Source organism: Lolium rigidum, chromosome 1, assembly GCF_022539505.1.
Source record: "Lolium rigidum isolate FL_2022 chromosome 1, APGP_CSIRO_Lrig_0.1, whole genome shotgun sequence".
Lineage (NCBI taxonomy): Eukaryota > Viridiplantae > Streptophyta > Magnoliopsida > Poales > Poaceae > Lolium > Lolium rigidum.
The window spans coordinates 200,543,231-200,561,763 of NC_061508.1; the positions used below are offsets into that span (position 1 = coordinate 200,543,231).

An 18,533-nucleotide genomic window follows, 5' to 3' on the forward strand; every position below is an offset into this window, starting at 1 on the left:
CTAACACCATCTATGAGGGGGGAATTGGATGATGATACTTTCCATCCATGGTTGGATGCAAAATGGATGACCAAGATAGTTCAGGCCGTCTAGCTATGTTTGTAAAAAACTGATTTGCCACGAGGGGCGCCGCCAGCACGAGCTGGCAGAACGGACGGTGGGGAGGCAGGACACGTGGCTTCCGACCAACGGTTTCAGATCCTATATCCGGCGGCAAAGCCCTGTCTCCAACTCCACAACGGACGCTCTTTTGTTTCCTTATTTATTTCTTCCCCAAAAAGTTGGATCCGGTATTCTTTCCCCTATTGCCTCCATCGAAGCCACAAGCGCGAGCAGCGGCGCCTGAACAGGGGCGACCGGGCGGGGGCACCACCAATTCGCCGGCGGCCGGAGCCCTTCTTCCCCTGGTGAGCTGATCTCCCTCACTGAATAGCGCATGGCCAATTCTTCCGACAAAAAGTTGTAGTCGCCCCTCGATATGGCGAATCTCTCTTTAGATTTCCTCCTTCGGCATCAGAACGACTTTCCTGTTTCGTTCTTCCTTCCAGACGTAGGTGTTGGTGATCCTAGGCCAAAATCGACATCTGTTTGAGCGATTCGTAAATCTGTAATTTAGTGGAGTGACTCGGTGTTCTTTCATCGAAATTCAAGGATTAACGGGGCGAGTTTCGCTGCAAAGCTCGTATCACTACGGCTTATAGAGAAATAAACATAAATTGTTATCCTGTCAAAAGGGGATTCTGATGTGCAACCTGTTGTAGTATATTTGGTGAAGCCACCGTGCGTTTTATCTTTTACGTGATATAACAAGCAGCTGCCCTTTTTATATAGAGAGAAGCGGTTGTTATTTCTGCTAGGCAAAGGATGGAGTTTGAGAGGAAGCCTCCGAGTCTGCTGGAGCTTTGCGTTCGGAACGTCATTGACAACCTCCGGTACGTCGACAACATGGATGGCGTGGAGATGCAGCTGCTCAAGAGGATCATGCCCCACTGCACCTTGGAGCAGCTGACACGCATCGAGAGCCGTACAGAGGTACCCTTGGCGGAGCGACTCAGTTTTCTCTCGGACGACTAGTTGTGGTTGTGATACCTATTGTTTCATCTGACAGATGGACATTAGCCCTGTTACTGATGTGCTGTGGAAGAGGTTCTACCAGCAGCAATTTGGTGAGGATAATATGAACCTCGTCGTCAAGAAAATGAAGCAGAGTGGGGCACGTTACAAATGGAAGGATCTCTTCAAGGTAAATTGATTCTCTACCTTGTCTTGTTATTGTGATCTATTTCATTTAAATCATATCACCCTTCATTCTTGAACGATTGGTTCTTATACTTTTGCAGGCAAAAACAGAAAAGCAGAAAGAAGTTGAAGAGGTTATGGGTGAAAGACTCAGAAAGAAATATCAGGCACAAAAGGCTGGTAAGTAGATTTAACATTCCAAGTCGAAATTGCTTGTTTTCAAAGCTTGGGACAACCTAACCTTTTAAATTTTAACAGTCAGTACACCATAGGACCTTTAGGCTTAATAGATGTATTACCTGCAAACTGTATAAATTTAACACTCCTCGAATGCCACCAAGCATTTCCTGGTTGAGTGCCACACCAATAACTTGCCAATTCTGTAACTGCATCTTACGTAAGCTACTTTTTGCGGACATGTTCTCCTTGACCATGTGTATCTTCTGTATTTGTGTGAATACAAGTATTTCTAGTGCTAAGGCTGGCCTTCAAGCTCTTGCTAATTGCTACCAGTACCTCAGAATTAGCTGATTTTGTTAGTTGTTGGCTGATATGGGCAATCCTATGTGATGCTCTTGCACCTCTTCTTTATGACAACATTGGTGCCTTTCAAATTCTACGTGATTGGCATGGACTATGAGTTAACGAAACATACTTTATGTGGGTTGCATTATCTCATCGTAGAGCAGTCCACCATCTGAATTTCAAGTTGCCAACTTCTTCACCAAGGCTCAAACTTGAGAAAAATGCTGATTTCTTACCCTTTTGAACACTAACCCTGAGATGCATCTTATACACTTATGTGTTTCCGACTCCTAATAAATGTGAGATTAGATTAGCTTATTATTAAGAGAAAATTGTAAGACCTAATTCTTCTGCGAAAATATGACTCACGTGCTAATATAGTTTTGTCCTCCTTTATATCCAGAGAGAGAAAGCAAACAGATTAAAATTTGTACAAAGGTGCCACCGAGCAGCAAAAGATGCTGGTTTGGAGGTGATTTCCCATCTCCGTTTCTTGTTTGTTCTGTCCAGCAGTATGTTATGATTCGCAGTATTTTATAAGACCCAAATCTTGACAGGAAGTGGATCCAGCAGCCTATCTAACTCCAGCTACAAGAGCCCTATCTTGAAAAAGGCAAGGATGGAGGTTGACAGGTAAGTACAACTCCTGGAATGATGATTGTAAATGAAATTTCTAGTTCTCATATTATTTCTTAATACACTCATCCTGTGTGACAGTCGGGCGAAAATGCAAGCTACTATCCAAAGGAATACTTTTGCAAGGTTTGTTCCACTGCAGTTTGCTGTCATGTTACACAATTGTGCCAGAAAATTCCAATCTGTTTTTTGACCCTGTCCAGACTTATTTTGTTCCTTGAATGCCTTGCAGTTTCACCTGTCATGTTATTTAGTAACCTTATCTCTGCATTAACAGGTCATCCCAGCCAACAAGGATGACCTCTCCTAATGGACAGCCATTGAGGTCGACGACAATCCATCGACCCAATTCAACGATAACCATCACCAAACCAACTGGTGGTTTGAACAGGCCGGTGCAAAAGCAAAACACCAGGCCCAAATTCTAGAAGGGGGCTGCCATGGCATCATCTTTTCAACCCTAGAACGCTCCATCACGCTCATGATGGAGCGAAGATTATGTTTCATGTGGGCAAGTTGGTGCTGCTTGCCATTTCATGTGCCATAGGAAAGTGTATTGTGCGCACTTGCCCCAGCTGAGCAGTTGTATCCTAGGGGAGTAAGCACACCTGAGTGTATCATAAACGAATATCTGTAATAAACATTTTTTTAATATGATTCAATTGTTTCATTGAAATATATGAGCCTCAGAAAATGTGATTATGATGACAACTGCAACAATGGCACTTATAACGAGCTAAAGGCTACTCCTGGTGGTCCTAAAGCGTATTTTGACTCTCTAAATCAAGGTTTTGCCGAAAGTCAATACTTATTCAGTGGTTACAAAATCACAATCATACGAAAGTGCTATGGAATATGGATCTAATGGTGTATATTTTGTGCAACATAAACTAGGAGCTATATTGAACTACTTATTGGCCAAAACGTCGATTTGGACAGTACAATTAGGCCTTACATATTCAACCAGAGGTAGTATCAATTGTAGAGAATGTAACCAGGAAGGGAAAACAGAAAAATTAAGATTAGATGGTATAGCCTATCTCTTTGTCGAATTGGTTGGACTTGGCAGGTCAGCACTGCATTATCCAAGTTCCACCCAGACCAAGTGCGCACTTAGAATTGTCAAAGTGGCACATATCCTCAAAATAGTATGACATGCACTGATCACGAGCGCAGGAAAAAAAAGGTGGATCTCAACACATAACTCATCGTCCTTGATGCACACATTGCGTAGGATTGTTGAGTCTAATAATATCATTCAAAACCACAAAACTCTACAACTGATCCATTCATTTGTAAAACAACAGCGGCTACAAAACTTAGCTGTAGACATACAGCCCACAAATGCTAATCAGATGTACCAAAACAATTGGTAATTAGGTCTACAACAGAGTAATAGCTATTTGTAAAGAATTACTTGTACATGACAAAAAATTATCTGAGGAGAAAATACAAATCAAAATTTTCTGAGGCAGAACCTCCCACTTGGTCCTCTGGCTTAAGTGGGGATCCAAGCACCCCATGCGATCGCTTCACCAGCAAATACAGGTTAGAGATCAAGGGATTCTTCAGGAACGGTGTGATGAACCCCTCCAGATCTGAGAATTCTTGCAAATACAGTTTATGCCTGTCCTCCAGTTGTTCTAGTGACCTTGATTGAGTGAGTGCATACAGACCGAGCAGATTTGTGTATACTGATGTGAACACATCCTTGTGGTTGCCAATGCCACCAATCCAATCGGTTTTCCCTTCTTTTTCAAGATAGCCACTGGTCAATGACGTGAGCTGGTGCAAGAAGCTCTCCCTCCAGTTCTGCAGGAACAGTTCAGTTCTCTCTTCTGTTGCTAGCTCATACTCAGATCGCAGAAGCTTCTGAATTTTTAAGCAGGAGATTTGACATATCAGCAGCTTCTCCTCATGGTGGTTATCGATTTCTTTATCGAATATCTGACGGACCAAGTCTTCATCTGAATCCAAAGTGTTAGCGGTGTCCAAAACCATCCTTAATAAGTACTCGATGTATTTCAGCCAATGGCCAAACAAATTGGTTACAAATTCAAAGCTCAGCTCAATCACTCTATCCACTTGCAGTGGCACAGAATCATCACATAAGTTATTAGCCGATCCATTTGCGATTATCCTTTGAACATTCTTGGCAAGTTTCTGCCTAAGATGGACATCCTCATCCTCCAGTAACTGGATGCATATGAACCATAAGTCCAGTATCTTGCATGCATAAAGACTCGTGAATTCACCCACACTAGCTTTCAAGCATTTCTCCTCTAGATGGCATTCATCGTGTTCTGAAGGAAGGTATGTGTTGGACACACATGCTTTGACAAAATTTGCCTCCTCAAGAAGACCTGAAGAAATTATTGCTTCAGCGGCAGCCCTGCGAGAATTCACAGTTTCAGAGGGATCACTTTGGTTCTTTACAAGACTGACAAAAAAGTTTGTGTTGATAAGGGCTGCGGGCAATCTATTCCCTTCATTGATACTGACAGAGGAAGTAGAGAGCCCACTCGTTTTAAGACCTTCCTGTAACACACCATTCCTGAGTAATTTAGCGAACTGCTTCATGCACATACCCATGCAACATAGAATTATTTCTCTGGTTTTTGCATGTGACATAGTGCTGTTCAAATGAACTAATCTTTCCCAGAGAGATAAAAATGTATTCGAATCTTCTCCATTGTTAAACTGGCATTCCATGTTCCATGAAAATATGATCTTTAGACTATAATAAAGGCATTTGGGATGTTCTTCCAAAAATAACCGTTCCATTATCACGGAGTGCAGATTAGCCCTTGCCCATTGGTGCGAAATGTTCTTACTATCACCACATCTGATTGACTTCACAAGCTGAAGAATCCTCTTCAGCACTGTAATTCTGACATCATATATAGGATCAGCAAGGCAAGACATAATCTCCTTGTGCAGCTCAGGGAGGGAGACCTCACAGGGCGTCTCTGACATGCTTGAAGTCGATTTATCAAGTATTTGCGATCGAATATCTTCCTCAGCAGTTTCATCATGCCCTTTGGGAATGCCAACACAGCTGAAATATGATGCAGCTGCTTGCTGTTGAAGTTCAATCTGGGTAGGATCATGGAATGAATAGTGGGTTGATGTTGCATTGTTCAGGCACTGGGAACTCAACTGTAACAGCAGTGACCGGATCACATCTGTATGCCTGCTTTCCCCTGTTCTTGCAACATCAAGCATCTGATCCAAAACCAACAAGTATGATGTACTTACAACAGGGCATCTGCATAATTTACGGCAACCAAGCCAAGAGCACTTTGAGAGAACCTCAATTAGATGGCCAAGAATCTGATCCTTCTTATTACTGTCCGTCAGACCTCTAAAGTTGTTATCGAGAAGAGAACACAGCTGCAGCAGAAGGCCGTGAATTGAATTGAATGAAGAAGACTTCGCAGGCCAAGGTAAATTTCCATTTCCCATATTAGCTGATACAGGAGGATCAGAACACTGAGAACTGTGAGCTGCCATTTCATGACTTCCGCAAGGTAAATGATCCAATATATCAATAACAACATACTGCAGTCTCTCATTAGATACCAAACCAATCAAAGCCCTTGATGCAAGGACACGAACCCGATAGTTACTCTGGGTAGCACATTTCTGGATAAAGGGTAAAAGCAAAAAAGGATCTAAAGGATCATCAGTTCCACAGCTTATAGGTGACGGCTTAAGCCTTGATAAAACAATAAGAATAGGGCACAAGCTGGGGTGTATGGCTTTTGCAATATGTGACTCTAAATTGCGGGAAACCCCATCAGCTAGCAGTTCCGTTGCAACTTTCAGCTCACTACAAAGGAAAGGATGAAGTGCTGGGTACCTACATAATATAACAAGGCATGACTCAGTCAATAAGACAGTTGATTCCACCAACTAAAAATCAGTCTGGTAAAAAAATGGATATAATGTTTCACCATAACAAACAGAAAATAAGATGTTGATAGAAGTAATAACAATCATAATTTAGAAATGCAATAAATAAACAATATTTCCGAAAGCAGTTCCGCCCATTATCATATAAAAAGCACCGAAGTGCTGAACTGAAAGAGAAAAGAAAAAAATATTATTAATTTTTACACTGGCAACATCCAGGAGAACAAGCTCCTGTATGAACAGTAAGATCGTTTAAGATATTTAAAAAAATCAAAAAAATCAGACCTCGTTTACAATAAATATGTCCATATCTTTCATCTGCGTGGAAAGTTTCATGGACATATATTGTGCCCTCGGCGAAAAAACAAAGATCAGTGCTCTGGAACTTTAATTTCGGAAACAAAAATCTATATTTTTCATATAGGCTACAAAAAAGTCATCTTTTCTCCATTAATATTTACATGTACACTAGAACATGGACATGCGCAATTTTTTTCACATAACTTGATATTAAGAACTTGTTTCACCCCGGGAGCATATGCTCTTGGGTGCCGATTTGAATATCTGAACAAAATAACTGATATTTTCCTCATGATATTAATGTGTAAGAACACTAAGGCAATACCAGATCACAAGACCAATATTCCCAGAATGCAAACTATGTACATAAATGTGATGAACTTGCCTGTGGAAAAATTCAAGGCCAGTTATCGACCGCCGTGCTGATTCACGTTTCTGCACATTCAGAAACCCAACCATGCGGCGAACTAGCGCAGTATATGCGAGACAAGCTGCATTACGCACTTCCCAGTAAGGAGATGAAAATGCATGTATTGCCACTATTGTTGCCTCCGCACAGAAACCAGAAGTATCAGCAGCTAAATTCGCATCATTAAAGGCAGCTCTAAGCACATTGAATACATGCACTGTGGGAACAACACCCTCATCTCGGCTTTTAGACAAATTTCCATTTGAATGAACACTTGTGGTAGCTCCTGATTGTGACTCAGATGAAACTACAGTATCATCTTTCATTGCTTCAGACTTCTGGTTGCTATCTTTCTGAAAATTAGCTAAAGATGTTTTAGCAAATTCAATCAGCCATTTTAATGCCCTTGGAAGTAGCTTCTTTGGTGTTCCTTCTGGTTCTGCCAGGAACAGGGCCATAAAAGAAGCAGGGATTCCTGCACTCCTTCTAAGCAAATCATCCACAGTTTGCCCTTCAGCTAGTGCCCTATCCATCAGTAACACCATCCACGAATCCGTCATTTTGCATAGCCTATGAGTGATGAAACAAATTAAATATGATCAAAACTAGGATATATCAAAAGTTCCTACTGCACATGATACACAGCTGTAGACATTAGAATCTGGTTAAACTGAAAGTTTCAACCCTACATACAAGTAAGTACAGAATCAGGTTTCAACATAAAAAATCACAACAAACTAGTTATGCTGTTCAGACCTTGATGGCAAGACAGATATATCTATTAACACGGACAACTTGCACACTTCTGAATTTCACCCTTCAGAATGTCACAAATTTACTGGTGTCCACAGTTACAGTATGTATGTGATCACTGTACGACTCGATTTATTCCTGTGAGATATGTTTGTACTACCAAAAGGATGAAACTGACTAACAAGTCGGAGGATGGTGTTGTGTGATCTGATATTTGACAAACTCAAGGAGCCAAATTTCACATTTTCACTCATTGCTCAGTTACTCATACATATTTTCAACTAAAACACAAGTTGTATGCGCATAAAAAATGTTTCCCTTGGTTTCGAAGAGGTTCAGTAACCTAGACGAGTAAGTAATGAAACATACCTTGGATCATTTGAGCAAAGAAGACGGTTGCAGAGAGCAGTAAGTCCAGCCCTTGTCTTATCAATTGCACCATTATGCTTCATTTTGAGAAGAACTTGCAAAAAATGGTCACCCATCATCTCTAACTGTTCCACATCAAGAATCTCCCCAGAGATGCTTGTATCCTCAGTCTGTGACGAATTTGAATGAGAACATACGGGCAATGGAATTTTCCTGACGATAGTTCCAAAAAGAAGGCTAACCTGAAATATAAATGGAAAGATTAAATCACAAAAATAACATTTAAAAATAATATACAGATAATCACTTTGGAACGATGATATGAGTAAGTCTCTGAGATACAAAATATGCAGTTTCCCCAAAACAATAACTTTTTCTCAATCTAGTAAAGTTATCAACATTTATGCCCTAAAACATGAAGATAAACCTTACATAAACATAACACTTCAGGGCACAAACACATACTTTGAAGTTATTTCGTGCAATATGATCAAAATACATTTTGGGCAATTGCTTAGCTGGAATACAAACTTTTGAAAGTAAGGTGAATCTGATAAGGAACTAATCCATTACCTCCTTCATAGCAAGCCAGCAACCAACCATAATAACACTATCGGCTGGTTTGCCATTATTCCCTGATTTGGCATTTTTCTCTGCCGTTGCTGACGCAGTATCAGGTTGGTGCTCATCAATTACATCCGAGAGGAAAGAAACGACATCAATCATGTCATCCATATCACATGGCATATACCATGCATCAGACGAAACCACCCACAGGGCTAGCGATGTTATACGCATTATGAGTTCAAGAAGCTTTCCTATCAAACACCTCATTTCAGAAACACACGATTGGATTACTTCAGAGTTCCAATGCAGCTCATCGAATGTGTAGCGCAAGGTAAGAAGAACTCCATGAACAAAGCTTTTCTTGCATGCTTCAGAGAGATCCCTCTCACCCTCTTCTACAACAGTACACAGCCACTGAATGAGTGCTGAAAGATACTGCGCAACTGGGTTTTGACTAGTAATTACTTGTGCAGCTCCATCTGTAGATTTCGTGTAACACTTTAGGCAATCATGTTCTTCAGAAAACACAAGAACACATCCAAGCTCCAAAACATACTTCCGAAATATAAGTCGGAAGGCTAATGCGCCAGCATCACTTTCCCGGACACGTGGGCTTAGCACGAGTTCTTTTGCCCATCTGATAATATCATTTATGGATGTACTCAGGGAAATTCCAGGAAGCGGTGTTGGAAACTGCAACAGAATGCGAAAAGAATTTTCCCTTAGCCTGTCCCAGCTATCAATTATAGACCCTACAAATGAAATTGTTGAATCTGGCATTGTTATGCTGTCATTATAAGGATAAAGATCTGTCTTCCCTTCAGAGCGACAAATAGGCCATACATCCAACAGTATAAGAATAAGCTCCATTGCAATAGTTTTCCTTTCATAAGGGCCAGAGGGGTAGCAAGAATTAAACAGAAAGGAGCCCAGCCACTTAATGAATTGGAAGAGATCTTCCGCCCTCTGTACACAAGCGTCCACAGTAGTATCAACAGGATTAGGTTCTTTTACAATAGAGGTTGGAGATGGACACCATGACCCCTGCTTTAGCTGTCTGTCCAGTGCTGTCCGCACCCTAGCAAAAAACTTTCTAAATAAACCTGTCCATTTCATTTGAAATGCTGTTGAGCTGCAACGCATATTCAATGGGACTGCCTCTTTCAGCAAGCTCAGTTCCAAGGAGGATGGAAGACTTGATGTCTTGGGATTTAGGAAGAGAGATTCAGCAGCATCTATACGGAGAGTTTCGTCACTGTGTGTCAGTGCCAAAACAAACCAATTAACAGGGACTGTAACGGTAATCCCTTTAACGGATATGACTGCAGCCCCCTTATTATCCTCCTGCTGAGGCAATTCACCAGAATCCAACTGAATATCCCCTTCCACAAGTGCGAGATTTCGAGAGACCTTCAGCAGTGAAACCAGTGCAGCTATACACTGGTCACTCTTCAAAGGAATATCCAGTTTAGTTGCCTTTGCGCTTGGACCAACAGAAATGAATCCAAGCATTGTGAATATACTGTCTGGGTCAACTTCGATGACGACAGGTATAGCATAAGTATTTAAATTAGATCGCAGCTTTGAACTTCCAGATACTAATCCCCGCATCAGAGGAGGCAAGCACAAAGCTCTAAAGGCATCATATCCTTGCTCGACACCGTCACTGTTCCAGCATTCATCACGTAAATTCTCAAGGAAGCATTTTAAAAACGAGGTTGTAGCACAACAAACATCATCATCTATGTAAGCATAAGCTGTTTCCAAAAGAAGGTTTGACTTCAAGCTCAGAATAGATTTGGCACCCAATCGCCTCGTCAAAGAAGCTAGAGGTATGTATCTCCCTTTGCATCGCGGACCTAGGCGGAGTAAATCATTTGCAATGTTGCACAGAACCAGTCTGTTGCTTTGGTCTTCTGATGAAAGACACGATTCAATATCTAACAGGAGATCAAAGATGAGATGCACCTGCTTTACTGTCTGACTCAAAGGATCTTCCAGGTTGCTCCACACGATTTTTAATATACGGTTGATAATATCCCTTGAGAAAGGCTTATAGTCACCAGAGAAGTCAGCGAAATCAACCGTGACAGAAGTTTTAATCTGCTGCAGACATATCTGAGTCACTGTAAGAGCATGGAAATTGAAGTGCCTGTCAACTGGGTTCTCACAGTGCTCGCAAAGCTCTGGTAAAATCCCATCATACAACACAGTCCATAAGGATCCATTCGGACGAAGCTGGCGCACGGTGAGCGCTTTCCTTGGAATAGCCGTCAAAATCCCCCTCAGCAAACATAGTCTACTTAGAACCGAGAGATCTCCGATTTCTCGATTCAGATCAAAACCAGAAAGCGCGTCATGCGCCGCAGCTAGATCTTCTGTATCTTCACGATGAGGTGGCAAGATACCAAAGAGACCTTGAGAAATAAACCGAGAAATCTCCTCGGGGCTCATGAAAACCTGAACCGCAGCACAGAAGCCCACTCCAGAGGCCACCAGACAGTCCCTGGAAAAGGCAGACGACTTCAGAACAGTCAATATTGTCCTGACAGCGGTCCTGAAGACACTCGACGCCTCGTGGAGCCCGGTGAACTTGGAAGGGTAACGCTGCAGCAGGTAGTACATGCAGGACATGGCCTCCTGGCACTGCTCCATGACAACCGGAGACGGCCGGGACCCGTCACCTATGTCTCTGATCACCCCATCCAGCCCGGCAACCACATCCCATGCCATGAACTCCACGCCTTTCTCGACGGCTTCATCCAGAAACCCCAATTTTGGGTACCCAATCAGTGACAATCCCACTCGAGATACCAAGAACCTCTTCTTCGCCTTGACACCAGAGCCACCATACTCCTCACAGAGCAAAGTAAAACACCCACTGATCACCGCAGAGAACTTCTTGCACTTGGCAAGGACGGATATCAGCGTGCGGTGGAGAGGAAGGGAGTTCTCGAAGAAGAGGATCTCCAGATAAAGCTTTGCGGCGACAAGCATGGCATCGTCATTAACCTCTGGACCGGAAAGAAACTGCACGAACGCCGCGGCGAAGTCCTTGACCGCGGCGACTTGCGCGTAGGTGGAGGTGAGGGATATCAGGTTGGTGAGCTGGGCGAAGAAGCTGGAGGAGGAGACCGCGGCCGGCACAAGGGCGAGCGCTTCCAGGTAGTGCTTGGGCACCACGACGGAGGTGTAGGTGTACCGGTGCCGGTGCTGCAGCGACCGCCAGTTCGACGACATTGTGCGCTGATAGTAGAAGCTCGTCCGCTTCAATCAATCTGGCAGATTGAATTTGCACAGAGAAAAAGAATATATTTTTCGTCAGTTCCAGCACACAGAAAATCCATTGCGCTCTGGTCAGCAGCAAGAAAGGATAATACGGAAAAGTTAGAGGAATCCAGGCGGCGGAGATCAAAGAACTCACCTTGACGCAGCGGCCGCGGCAGCTCGCCTCCACGGAGCGAAACGGCGGCGAGGAGGAGGGGTTTAGGGTTTGGTTTCTTTACTCCGTCTCTTTCCCCTCCCACCTCACCTCACCTCTGCTCCGATCTTTCGGTCTGACCAAAGTACCCCTGGATCCCAACCTTTGTGCTCGGCAATATTCTGCGTGCTTTGAGATTCGCGACGCGCATTTCGGCCGACGGCCCTCTCTCCTCAACCGTCTCTGTCTCGCCGGCGACCGCTTCTCGAGATGCCCGCCGCGGCGGCGCGCTGGCCCCTCCTCCTCGGGCGGCATCCCCTCCGACGGTCCTTCACCTCCTCCAGTACGCGGCGTGTCTGCGCAGCCGCGGGGGGCGGGGGCGGGAGCGAGGGGCGCTCACCGGCCTACGGCGGGCTGCTGCTCGACGCCGGCGGCACGCTGCTGCAGCTGGCGCGGCCGGTCGCCGAGACCTACGCCGCCCTCGGCCGTCCATACGGTTCGGATATCTCCCAAGACAACCACCAGCTTTCTTTTCACATGTCTCTCAATAGGCCGTTTCGTCGAACACATGGCTTATGCTATTCGCCGTCCGTCGTCCAGGTGTGACGGTGCCGGTGAAGCACATCAAGGAGGGGTTCAAGAGGGCCTTCTCGGCGCCATGGCCGAAGACGCTCAGGTACCAGGTAACGGCCATGCATGGACAGACAAGAACTGCATCAGAAAATGGCATGTTGCGTGTGTAGATTATGCCATTGTGCTGTGATTGTTACCGAGGGAATGATATAGCTGGACTGGTTTGTGAATTTCTGATGTCAGGGCGATGGGCGGCCATTCTGGAGGATTGTCGTGGCGGAAGCAACCGACTGCACAGACAAAGATTATTTCGAAGAAGTGTATCAGGTACCGCCGTGTTCTTGGACTTGCGGTCTCCAGGCTGACATGACATCGTTTCCTTTTGTGCTTGTGTGATGTGGCTAACGGATGGATTGTTCTTACCTGATTGATAGCACTACGCACATGGAGACGCATGGTGTCTGCCTGATGGAGCTTACAGAACGCTGCATGATTTGAAAGATGCCGGAGGTCATACATACATTCTCATCCTCCTTTTTTTCAGTTTATGATTTTCGTTTTTCCAGTATTTTATACTCCAATTTGATTTTAGATTTTCCCCATTCAGTCTATTGCATGACCTATTTATCTGTATGCGTGTCCCATGTTCATAATGTATAAATTTCAGTCAAGCTAGCTGTCGTATCAAACTTCGACACACGGCTAAGGAAATTGCTCAAGGACCTTAATATCTCAGATGTGTAAGTGCCTTACTAAATGTGTTCAATCCAAATGCCTCATATTGCTTCAATGTGATTGATTTTCAGTATATATATTTTTTTTTTATTCTGTTAGTAATGGATATGCGCTAACAGATCTTGAGCTGTCCAGGTTCGATGCCATTGTGGTATCATCAGAGGTCGGATACGAGAAACCTGCTCCTGAGATCTTCAAAATAGCATTAGGTATTGTACAGTTTAACCTGTTCAAGCTAAGTTTATATATTTGAAGTATATAGATACATACATCCGATTCCTGGATACACCTGTAATGCCAAAGCAAATACTTTCAGTCAGCGGCACAAACGAGAAGCTTCAGCACATGTTCTGCTTGGAATCAAGTTATGTGATTTTTCTGTTCATGTTTGGCAGATCAAATTGGTGTGGAAGCCAGCAAGGCAGTACATGTAGGGGATGATGAGGCTGCAGACAAGGCGGGTGCTAATGCTATAGGACTTGAGTGCTGGTATGCAATTTGTTTTGTCCATTTTGGTTCCTTCCCTGTGCGGACATCATGTTTCAGTATGTGGCTGGCTTCACTGACTGATTGTTGTTACTGATGTCACGTGTTTAGGCTGTGGGGAGAAGATGTGAAGGAATTTTCTGAGATACAGGATCGAATTCTAGCGAGAGTCTGAGGACCCCTAACCTCCCTTTTCATGAACAGTTGTAATTTGCCGTATATCTGGTTTCCCCACATGGATTGTGGAATTCCATACAATAATAAGTGCCTAATGTACCACACTTAGATGCATAGATGGTACACTAACTTGAGAAGCTGGGTAAAAAGATGATGCCTCTTGGCACTTGCCGTAGGACTGCCCAGGGAAAACCTTCCCCTCATGCTGACGCTACAGCTACCGCTGTTTGACAACCTGCCCTGCCCCGTCAGAGTCGGCTCTCTTTTGAACGAGAAGAGTTCTGGGCTGATCAGGATCTGGGAAGATCCAAAACAGGGTATAAATTTTGTTGAGCATCAGCACATTAAGGACCGCAACAATCACCGAACAAGGCAGATAGCGAAATCGTCCACGTTTCATTATTAACTACTCCCTCCGGTCATTTTTAATTGACTTAAATTTAGTATATAAAGTTGTACTAAATTTAGTTCAATTAAAATAGACCAGAGGGAGTACATATGTAAACGGACAAGAGATTTTCACTTGAGCAGGCTAACTGGAAGCTGCGCCAAAATATAACTTAACCCAAAAGTCACAGGGCAGCAGATACTTTCTTGCATAAGTACAAGGATCGATGATTCGCGATGTGCTTATGTGTATGAACAGGGTGAAGAACCCAAAATCAAAAAAACAGAAAAAAAACACTTCTACGCAAGATATCGGTACATCTTCCTGTCCACCTTGTCCCTCTCCAGGAACTCACGCTCAATGAGGGACTCGATCCTCTTCTTGATCACCACAGGGTTCGGCAGGAACCTGGGCTGGAGCTGCTTCGTCACCTCTGTCACGATGCTGTTGTGGTCCAGCACCCTCCTCGCCTTCATGATCCGCACGATGGCCGCCTCAATCTGGGGCTTCCTGTCCTCCTCGACTCTATGCCGGGTCTCCATCTTCTCTGGCTCTGACTCCTTCTGCACCGCCACAGTGCCAATCTTCACCTTGAAGAGCTTGCTCGTGAACTTGTCGTTCACGTAGAAACAGTCGTCCGCAGAGATGTCCCTGCTCATGGGCTCCTTCCGCAGGACGTTCTTGCCCTTCACAAGGGCAAGAGACTGAAGGCAACGCTTGAGGTCTACAGGTGGTATGGCTGTAGCCTGCTCTATATCACGGTAGGTCAAGCAGTCCGCCGTATTAAACAGCATCAGAACACACATCTGGTAGGTTGAGACGTTAAGCTCATGCTTACTGCCGTTTCCAAACGTTACTTTGATGTCTGCGGATCCCATGTTTGTCTGCCATGTCAGCCTCCTACCATTGTGTGTGCCAAGGTAGTAAGCCCGAAACTTCTCGGATACGGCGAGTACTTCAGGAGGAAGATTGCAGGTACTGCATGGTTGCGTTGGCCAAGAACCAGTGGTGAGAATCTGGACAGATATCAAGGGGGCATCTCCCGTATCAGAAGGGTTAGCAGCATAAAACCCTTGCGTGGTATCCTGAGAGGTCTTCAAATCAGTGAACATGCCTTCCAACTTGGAAGTGAACTGATACCCACATTCAGTCTTGAGCTTCACAAGCATACTCCTCTCAGAATCATCAGAAGCAGCTCTCCCAGAAAGAAGACGCTTGGCCAAGTGTTGCTTGTAATACTTTTCAAACAGATCTTTTTCTTGCAAGTATCTGAACAGCATCATCACTTTATCCAAGACAGTCTCAACATCCTCCTCATTGGCATCTTTCATCCCTTTCCGCAGTTTGTCATCAACATACAATGATATGAACTCAGGGGATCTATTGTTCAAGTTAATGAAGTACTCAAAAGAGGAATTCAGAGCATTTTGGAAGCCCTTGTCATTGGCAAATGAGATGCTAATGATATTATCATACTTATCCTTCTCATTAAGAAGCCGCTGGACAAAATCAACAGGGTCCTTCATTCTCTCTGGGTCTGTTACCAAACTCTTCCCAGTTTCCTTAACATGAGAAGTCATGATAGATTTGATTGTTGAGTGCCCATCTGGAACCCGTCGAAACAAATTGTACATCATGGTAAGGTCTTCATACTTGTCTTCAACAAGCATACTCACAAGACCTGAGTTCTCCATAAGAAACAACCTCTGCATGTGATTCGTAAGTGTCTCTTTCACTACAACAGCTGTTATTTTCTCATCAGTTTTGGCATCCATGTACTGTGAAACACGCTCTGCTTCTTCATCGAGTCGCCTCTGAGCCTTCTTCAGATACTCGCCACAGGCACAGCACTCAATGAATTGCTGTGACTCACCACTGTAGAAGCTAGCAGACACTTCAAGGAATGGCCTTTCAAAATCATCCTGATAAACAGAAGATCCTAGATCCATCAACATCTTAGTTGTGCTCCTCATCAAGGATCTATTTATCACGTCACCCATCCTTTCACTATGTATGAGGTCGAGAAGGGTGTCAAGCAACCTCCCATGGATTTTGGCAGACCGGACGATGGTATCTCTCCACAGTTCCAATCCAAGATCAAAGACAGCTGTCTTTTTACTGCTGGGAATGTATGTTCTGTCCATATACATCAGAACGTCTCTGATCATTTGCAATGCCTTGTTATGATCATCCCACTTCCTCTGCAACTCTTCCAAGAACAAACCACCTTGAGCAGCCTCTATTGACATGCGCATTTCTTGAAGGTGTTCCGTCATGGTTTTTATGAGATTGTCATAGAGCGCTGGGCCATGCTTGTAAAGTACCATGTTATAGGCAGTCCTGCCAGGATGCATGGGAATGTCATGTTCTGAAACATCAGAAGGCTAGTACTAAAAAATAACATGACTAGGCAAGAAAATGTGTAAAATATATTTACAACAGCAAAATCCATTCATGAGAAAAAAGCATAATTTGAGGACAAGTAGCAGATGAGGTCATTGGTCTTTGGTTCGAGCTTTATTTGATATATAATATATGTGTGGCCCGTAGCATACAAATTGGCAGAAGTCCATGTTGTACATGAAGATGTATACCAAAGAGCACACAAAATGTAAAGGTGAAGAAAATCATGCATATGCTTAGACTATGATTACTTGTGAGGTCTGCCGTAACTAAGATTTACAGAATCTTTAGTCTATACTCCCTCTGTGCATCAATCTAAGATGTTTTAGGTAGACTATATACAAACCAAAGTGAGTGAATCTACACATAAAAATAGACTAGATACAAACTAAAGTGGGTGAACCAAACAAAATGCTCCAACGTCTTACATATCTAAACAGATGGAGTAGAATCGATGGCATATTTGTCGCTTTCTCACCAATGCAATTAGAGCTACGTTTCGCAACATCGGAAGGTTGCCACAAGATGAATACTATGATTCCAAACTTGGCTATCAACTTGCCATGAGCCAGATAATGGAAACATTTTACAACTTAAAAATCAAGACAATGTTTCGTAAAAATAACTCCGATATCAGATGCACAAACAAATATCTCGCTGATTATAGGGAGCACTGAACCAAGAGATCAATGAACAAGTATACTAAATCTTCCAAGCTAAATGCCCCAAGTGCCTGATGCTATAGGATAATGTACTTAACTCTGCCTGTGCACCGCAGGTCAATAAATCCGCATGTTTATGTTACACAGGAACAGGTCGCTTTTTATGTTGCCCACTACCGCCATAAAGAAGGAGAAGAAGAACCAATAACTACAATTTGTATTCAATGGCGCTTGTTTATGGGGCTGTTTACAGTAAAATACCAATCTCATTATGATAATGATTGCAAGCAGTTTGTGATATGATCGCAATCTCATAACGAATCATGAATCTACGAGCAGTCCTAGAGCGCAGAGACGGTCACAAAATTCGAGGGGCGCTAGGTCAGAAACCCCCAGCTAATCGAAATCTCTAGCGGCTCTATCTATCCTCGATCAACATCTTCCCATACGGACGAAACCTCAGATGAGCAATTCGACGGGGGAATAAAAAAGAACAGGGGGCCGCTGGCGGATGATATATGTAACCTGTAGAGCTCCTCGAAGGAGAGGCCGCTGGCGTTGTGGTTGTAGATCTCGCGGATGGCGTCGTGGAGCTTCTTCCAGGATTTCTCGAAGAACTTGGGGTCGGTCTCCACCTTGTGCCGGAAGGGCTCGATCCTCGCCGGGCGCTTCTTCTGGGAACTCATCCTCTCCGCGGGCTCCCTCCTTGCCGCGGCGGCGCTCCGGCGAGCGGGAAGGCGGCGAGGGCTAGGGTTTCGCGTCGTGGAGGAAAAGAGGACGGAGGATTATTTGATCGCTTCGAGATTTTAAAAAATTCGTTTCCTTCTTAAGATGAAGCGGGTCCGGATGGATGAGGGAGTCCGCGGCCTATTTTGGGCGTTCCTGGTTTGGATTCTTGTTTCGGTTCAGATTCAAGTTTTATGAAATCTCGTATTTGTAGATTCTTCTTGACTATTGGAAAAAGGAAAACAACAT

General features: G+C 43.8%; 4 protein-coding genes across 5 annotated transcripts; 2 read left to right on the forward strand and 2 right to left on the reverse strand.

Annotated features, from left to right (window-relative positions):
• The first annotated feature begins 300 nt into the window (after positions 1-300).
• LOC124682970 lies at positions 301-3,078 on the forward strand. The gene is made up of 8 exons (XM_047217563.1): positions 301-407; positions 832-1,032; positions 1,109-1,243; positions 1,341-1,419; positions 2,168-2,236; positions 2,322-2,397; positions 2,482-2,526; positions 2,678-3,078. Exons 2-8 carry the CDS (start codon positions 865-867, stop codon positions 2,826-2,828), a joined length of 723 nt encoding a protein of 240 aa, XP_047073519.1. The 5' UTR covers positions 301-407; positions 832-864; the 3' UTR covers positions 2,829-3,078.
• A 594-nt stretch (positions 3,079-3,672) lies between these two features.
• LOC124688025 (thyroid adenoma-associated protein homolog) lies at positions 3,673-11,977 on the reverse strand. Of its 2 annotated transcripts, XM_047221751.1 has the most exons (5): positions 8,720-11,977; positions 8,147-8,388; positions 7,339-7,594; positions 7,001-7,302; positions 3,673-6,262 (listed from the first exon to the last, which is right to left on the reverse strand). In XM_047221751.1, the coding sequence occupies exons 1-5, from the start codon at positions 11,951-11,953 to the stop codon at positions 3,835-3,837; spliced, it is 6,462 nt and encodes a 2,153-aa protein (XP_047077707.1). In that variant the 5' UTR covers positions 11,954-11,977; the 3' UTR covers positions 3,673-3,834. The 2 variants fall into 2 exon arrangements, with proteins under 2 accessions (XP_047077707.1, XP_047077699.1); XM_047221743.1 differs by having other exon boundaries at positions 7,001-7,594.
• Positions 11,978-12,365: 388 nt separating this feature from the next.
• LOC124682971 (haloacid dehalogenase-like hydrolase domain-containing protein 3) lies at positions 12,366-14,209 on the forward strand. Its single transcript, XM_047217564.1, has 8 exons — positions 12,366-12,630; positions 12,735-12,817; positions 12,951-13,034; positions 13,142-13,217; positions 13,375-13,447; positions 13,578-13,651; positions 13,838-13,931; positions 14,040-14,209. Exons 1-8 carry the CDS (start codon positions 12,405-12,407, stop codon positions 14,101-14,103), a joined length of 774 nt encoding a protein of 257 aa, XP_047073520.1. The 5' UTR covers positions 12,366-12,404; the 3' UTR covers positions 14,104-14,209.
• Positions 14,210-14,628: 419 nt separating this feature from the next.
• Positions 14,629-18,245, reverse strand: LOC124688042 (cullin-3A-like). The gene is made up of 2 exons (XM_047221762.1): positions 18,084-18,245; positions 14,629-16,833 (listed from the first exon to the last, which is right to left on the reverse strand). Exons 1-2 carry the CDS (start codon positions 18,242-18,244, stop codon positions 14,793-14,795), a joined length of 2,202 nt encoding a protein of 733 aa, XP_047077718.1. The 5' UTR covers position 18,245; the 3' UTR covers positions 14,629-14,792.
• Positions 18,246-18,533: the final 288 nt, after the last annotated feature.

Coding starts and splice junctions, on each gene's coding strand:
- LOC124688042 (XM_047221762.1), bottom strand. CDS start 18,244: ATGAGTTCCCAGAAGAAGCGCCCGGCGAGGATCGAGCCCTTCCGGCAC. Junction 16,834..18,083: donor TCCTTCGAGGAGCTCTACAG/GTTACATATATC, acceptor GCATCCTGGCAG/GACTGCCTATAACATGGTAC.
- LOC124688025 (XM_047221743.1), bottom strand. CDS start 11,953: ATGTCGTCGAACTGGCGGTCGCTGCAGCACCGGCACCGGTACACCTAC. Junction 7,595..8,146: donor CTTTGCTCAAATGATCCAAG/GTATGTTTCATT, acceptor CATCACTCATAG/GCTATGCAAAATGACGGATT. Junction 6,263..7,000: donor GGCCTTGAATTTTTCCACAG/GCAAGTTCATCA, acceptor TATATTATGTAG/GTACCCAGCACTTCATCCTT.
- LOC124682970 (XM_047217563.1), top strand. CDS start 865: ATGGAGTTTGAGAGGAAGCCTCCGAGTCTGCTGGAGCTTTGCGTTCGG. Junction 1,420..2,167: donor ATATCAGGCACAAAAGGCTG/GTAAGTAGATTT, acceptor CTTTATATCCAG/AGAGAGAAAGCAAACAGATT. Junction 2,527..2,677: donor CAAAGGAATACTTTTGCAAG/GTTTGTTCCACT, acceptor CTGCATTAACAG/GTCATCCCAGCCAACAAGGA.
- LOC124682971 (XM_047217564.1), top strand. CDS start 12,405: ATGCCCGCCGCGGCGGCGCGCTGGCCCCTCCTCCTCGGGCGGCATCCC. Junction 13,652..13,837: donor GATCTTCAAAATAGCATTAG/GTATTGTACAGT, acceptor CATGTTTGGCAG/ATCAAATTGGTGTGGAAGCC. Junction 13,932..14,039: donor GCTATAGGACTTGAGTGCTG/GTATGCAATTTG, acceptor TCACGTGTTTAG/GCTGTGGGGAGAAGATGTGA.